At 50.6% G+C, this 5,710-nt stretch overlaps 2 protein-coding genes across 2 annotated transcripts; one reads left to right on the plus strand and one right to left on the minus strand.

Annotated features, from left to right (window-relative positions):
- Positions 1–98: 98 nt before the first annotated feature.
- Positions 99–3,374, minus strand: NEUTE1DRAFT_149125 (uncharacterized protein; the record flags this gene model as incomplete). Its single annotated transcript, XM_009856561.1, has 8 exons — positions 99–278; positions 340–991; positions 1,071–1,301; positions 1,375–1,548; positions 1,626–2,106; positions 2,176–2,534; positions 2,750–2,867; positions 2,930–3,374. 8 exons carry the CDS (start codon positions 3,178–3,180, stop codon positions 262–264), a joined length of 2,283 nt encoding a protein of 760 aa, XP_009854863.1.
- Positions 3,375–3,978: 604 nt separating this feature from the next.
- On the plus strand, positions 3,979–5,515 carry NEUTE1DRAFT_132296 (uncharacterized protein; the record flags this gene model as incomplete). Its single annotated transcript, XM_009856562.1, has 2 exons — positions 3,979–4,683; positions 4,783–5,515. The coding sequence occupies 2 exons, from the start codon at positions 4,009–4,011 to the stop codon at positions 5,347–5,349; spliced, it is 1,242 nt and encodes a 413-aa protein (XP_009854864.1).
- Positions 5,516–5,710: the final 195 nt, after the last annotated feature.

Consider the following 5,710-nt stretch of genomic DNA (forward strand, 5'->3'; position numbering starts at 1 on the left):
GTTCTTTTTGTTATAGACGACGATAAACTGACTTGGGAACAGCCAGTTGATTTTCTTTGAGTGCAGCTTGTCCACTTCACTGCCACGATGAATCTGTCCAAAGAACTTGCATTGTATTTGTTTTTTCAAATCTGACGTTCTCGCATGGATCACGATTCACGAACGATTTGAATATGCTCGGAATTTTCAACTACGGATTCCTTCGAAAGGCAATCACCCATATTCTACCTCCAGCATAATAGATTGCTCCAGCTCAGCCCCTTAGTCATCGATGATGGCTAACAAATTTTGTCAGTCGGTTGTTTACTTATTCACGGCAGGGAAGGGCCGTGGACTTACCGAATCTGCTCAGAGGGTTGCTCTCAGACTTCCCCTTAATGCTCGTCTGCGCCGCCTGCTTGGTGACCTCCGTACCGTCGGTGATGGCCTTGACCGTCGACGCGGGCAGGGGCGTGATCTGGGACGTTGTCTCAGCCACGTCCTGGATGCGGGAGTCCATGCCGTTCATGATCTCCCGCTGTTTATCCTGCGCAATCTTCTGCACCTGGTCGACCGCATCTGTCGCCCATTTGTTGAGGACCGCAATCTTCTTTTTCATCTGCTCCGATGCGTCCTGGTCATCAACCGTGACCGAGAGGTCGTCGCACATGCGGAGGCCCGGCATGATGCTGTCCTTGGAGAGCTGTACCCACATCTTGGCAATGTCGCCAAAGACGCCAAAGTACGCTCGCATCGTCACGGCCGCGCTGTACAGCTGCGAGCGCTGGAAGTCGGTGTAAGTGTAGTTGCCAATCTTCAGGTCCTTGTATGGATCAGTGCCGTCAGCGGCAACAATCAGCTTGACGGTCTCGAGGAAAGGATCGACGTGGAAGCGGATGCACATTTCGACAAGTGACTCCATGGCTTTGAAAAAGCGAACCAGGTTGGTCACCTGCTCCTTGAGATTGATGATGAGCTTGATACACTCGATGAGGACCCGCTTGATCTCGGCCTATTCAATACACGCAAGTCAGCAACCCTTCCGAATCCCGGGACTGGCATCGCCATGACCGAGTATGGTATGGACATACAAGAGAAACGTTTTCCTTGGTCAGCTTGGTCAGAGTAGCCTGGATCTGACCCAGCTTGTTCTTCTGCTCCAAAAGCATGTCGGTGGATTTGACATAGTTATCTTGGGCAGTGGTCAGCATCTGCTGTGTCGTTGTCAGTCTGTTCTTCGCGGTTTCCAGCAGCGCCTGCGCCTGAGCACTCTTGGCACTGATTTGCGCAGTGCGCTGTGCCGAGTCAGACATCAAAGGGATCTATGGTCATGGCCATGTTAGCTCTGTGGCATTTTCGAAAAATACGGGTAGACTGAAAAGGAGGGGTACATACACCATTAGAGGCAACACCTGGAATGGTTTTGGCCGTCGCGATGAGAGTGTTTGCCTTCGGATATTGCGCGGCAAAATCTTCCTGCCACTTCTTGACGATCTCAGAGTCTTTGGCCGGCCACTCTGATGACATGCTGCCGGACTTCTTAACTTGGTCGTTGATTCCAGTGGCGACCTATGGTTTGTATTATCCAAGGTTAGTTATCTCTTTCAGAAAAGAACGCAATTTGTGTATTCAAGCTGACACTGTACCTTGAGAGACACATCAATGATGGTAGACAACGTTTGGCTGGGATCGGACGTCGTAGCCACCTGAGAGAAGCGTGTCTTTGCGTCCTCTAACATCGTCTGCACATAGCCGATGCTGTTCTTCTTGGAATCTACCCCAGCTCCGCCACTACGAGCCTGTTCCCAATCAATATTCCCCTCCGTGTTCTTTCCACTGACAATAACATGCAGGATGGCTAGGATGTGGTCAAGCCGAACGGCTTCGACGTATGCTGGGTCAGTAGCATTCTCGGGCGCGGCGGTTGGCGGCACAGGGTCTGACGCCGGAATCTCGGGCATAGACTCGTCATTCTTGGGTTTGAGAAAGCCTCCGACAATGGAAGCACCTGCCTCGACCTTGGCGATCGGGTTGAGGTTGGAAATGAAGGCATGGGCAAATGAGTTGCCCAGGTTTGTGACGGCTCCTACCAAGTCACCGACAATCTGCTGGCCCATTATATCCCAACTACAGAAAGTTTTGTCAGCAACAAACGCCCTGGCGACCTTGATGTCTAGGGAAGAGCAGCTTTCTTACCCAGTGGGGAACTGGTCCGAGGCCTTCTTGAAAGCCTCAGAAGCCGTTTCAACCTGTTTTCCCATCATTTTGAAGGCCTTCTCGGCTTCTTCAACGGTCGACTTCTGATAGTCTAAGCGGGTTTGCTCGGCAGCGACGCAGATCTCGTTGCTCAGGATAGCTTCTCTAGTGGTGTTTTCCTGTTGGACGCAAGCTGCGTGCATCTCGCAAACGTACAGGAGCCAATCCTCGAACTTCTTGTCCATTTCCTTCGCTTCGTCGAGACAAGTGGTTGATCCTTGCTTCAGAGCATTTAGCTGCGGGCGCAACATGTTCTTGGCGGACGCGGGCTCGCCAATGATGGCCACGATGTCGTTGATCTATCCAATTATTCATTGGCTGTCAGTTCTCATCACTTCAAGGGTACATAGGTTCGTTGGTATGCTGCGCGCTGGGAAGTCCAGCGATGCACTATCCGTGGAGATAGGGTGCCATTCTGACCCATCCCCATCTGTAAGAGAGTGGGGATGGGTTTAAAAAAGCATCCTATCTCCACGGATACCTAGTACAGGCCTGTGGAGATCGTACAACTGACCTTGCCGTTGATGATTGTCGACGTCAACTGAATGGTACCCATACCCTTCTCCGCTGAAACAAATGCCATGCGGCCCATGTTACCGCACTCAACAAGATTGGCTTGAACCGAGGTGTACCTTTTGTTTGGTTGGTCAGTCTCAGTCACAACGGTGGAAGATCTGTGCAGTTTGTGACATACCTCAAGTATTGGAACCCCTTATCCTTGGGCGGTTCAAGGTGAACAACAGCGTTCGGGCTCGAGCTTGCAACGAAACAGGCTCCCATACAGCTGATGGATGTGGGCGCGGCCTGGAGCAGCTGTGCCCAGTCAAATTGGAAGATGAGACTGCTCTTCATCTCGTTAATCACTTGAGAGGAGACGTTGGGAGCGAGCTCTCGCTTCTCCTGGGCGGCCAGGACGACCTGGAGATCTTGGGCATCGGAAGGCATGGTGACGTGCTGAAAGGTACGTCCCAAAGAGAAAGAGCGGAAGTATTTGCTTGTGTGATCAAGGGAAACTTGATGGTGTTGGTTGCGGTTGAGGATAAGAATTGTGGTGATGACTGGCGATTCAACACGATCGATGCGAAGGTTCGAGTCGATACTTATAGGCAGGCCTACAAACTTCAAGACCGCACCCACTGCCAACAATCATGTCTTCCCCGTCTACGTCCATCTCGTCAAGACAGCGGGGCTCCAGTTCTGATGCTCCTCCATGATGGTTTCCTTAGCGCAAACTCGACAGTTGTCTTTCAAGGTTCCACGCCGTGCCAGCGAAGTACTGCGCAAGCGTGTTATTCCAGAATAGGAAGGCTTGATCTTCGAAACACATCAACATCAACATGTGACAGAAGCAAAGAAGTGGAAAACAGAGAACCACGAGGCTCGAGTACAGAAAAACAATTGGCCGGATTGGGTTTGTTCTGCTGAAGCTGAGGTCACATCACCAGCTGTCAATATGCAAATGTAGGTAGGTAGATGGAGTAACCCTTTTAAGGAAACTATCTTCATCGAGGTGGAAACCGTTGGGCATTGCCGAAAGGTTGTCCGATGGGGCGGCTTACACAGTAGCCCACTGGCCATTTTCCATTTGGTGATATTCGGTGAAGTTCCTCGGATGAACGACAACACATAAATACTTGATGCAATAGTTTTACCTAACTGCCCGGTCAGTATCACCACCATACTTATCATCGCTTGTCCTCACCTCAATTTATTTCTTCAGTTACCACAACCATCCTTCTACTACCTTTACCCACACTTACAACGCCCATCATCATGGATGATGCCCTTACTGTCATGAACCTCTTCAGCACGACCAACATGGGTCTTGTCGGAAGATCCCAGATTGACCCTGCCATTCTGGTAGCTCTGTTCGGGATAGCCCAGGTCATAGGAGCACCCATTTCGACTCTAAGCACTCCGAAACAAGATGTCAACGTGATCACTCTCCAGAACAAACTGAATACCGCCGGCACTCAGCTTCGGGAGATCCAGGACAGCTTGAATCCCATAGTGTACCAATGCGGCAAGGACGTCATCGACAAGCTCGAGATGGCCATGACCAAGCTCTACAGGCTGGCCGTCTTCATCCGTGGCGATTACGACAATCGCGAGCCGGACACCACCCAGCGAGATGAGCTTCTCAAGCAGGCCGTCCAGGCATTCAAGGAGGTCGAGGACCGTGCGCAGGGCGGCTTGGAGAAGGTCGGCCAGCTCCACGCCCAGGTCATGGAGATTGAAAATATGGTCATCAACCCGGCCAAGCAAGATATTGACCTTTTGCTCGAGAACAACGACAACGAGTTGAAAAACGTGCAGGGCCAGATCAACAACGCTGAAAAAAGCTTCAGTGTCCTGCAAGACAGCGTAAAGAAGCAGTCGCAGGCAGTCAGTCGTCTCCATGACAAGATTTCTAGCAGCCAAGATGCTAAGCTGGCCAGCGATATCTTTGTAAGCATATACGTCCATGGACCTCTTTCTTTTTATTCTTTCTTTCTTTATAATTCAATGACCAAAAACTTACCAACGTACCGACGCCCATTGTTTTAGTTCTCCATCATCACCCTCGGCATCGGCAACGCCATCAACAAAGGCCCACTCGACCCCTTCAACCTACAACGCGAACTAGACGAAGCCAACCGGCTCTTGAAAGATGCTCAAAGAAAGTACAACGAAGCAGCAAACGAGCTGGACAAATTGCGGGTGAAGCGCATGACGTTGGACACTCGATTGAGCGCAGCGAAGCAGACCGCGGCGCTCATCCCAGGAGTCTCAACCTTGGCAGACACCACCAACACAAACTGCATCATGCTGCAGCATCGGTTTGGACCCCTCAAGCAAAGATCAGCCCAGCTGTTGCTTTCGGTTGGAAAGATCCAGTCGGATGCCACGGTGACCAAGGCCCTGGCTTACAGCAAGAAGGAATTCGCTGTTGGGCTGCTGGAGATTTGCAGGGATTCGCTCATGGATCAGGCGCTTCTGGACGAGGCGACTATGATCAGGGATGAGGTGATGAATGAGTACGGGGCCGCTATCCCTGATGAGGTTCAAGAGATGGCTTCTGAAACTTCTGAGAGGATGAGCCTCGTTACTACGGTTCCCAGTATCCGTGCCTGAATGACAGACGGTAACTGTGTTTGTTTCTTGGATTTGTTTGGGTTCCCCTAAGTCAGCAGAACGTGAAGTGCAAGTCAAAAAACACTACCCCTTTCTCATAGCAAGATACACTGTAAGACGAGACCAAATTATCTTTTACTCCCCAATGAGGACACTTTCTCGCCCGAAAATCCACTTGAGCATGATGCCCCGCCCATGAGGCTATCCATGTGCATCGACATCAGACCTTCATAAGGACCACAGAATAAGTAAAAGGCTGCCAAAACCAAAAACAAAAACAAAGACGGAAACAAGATATGCCTCGATCAAGATCATATAGAACAATATCAGGACGAAGAGAAAAAAAGAGAAAAAACATACA

The sequence above is a fragment of the Neurospora tetrasperma genome, assembly GCF_000213175.1.
Source record: "Neurospora tetrasperma FGSC 2508 unplaced genomic scaffold NEUTE1scaffold_24, whole genome shotgun sequence".
NCBI classification, from domain to species: Eukaryota; Fungi; Ascomycota; class Sordariomycetes; order Sordariales; family Sordariaceae; genus Neurospora; species Neurospora tetrasperma.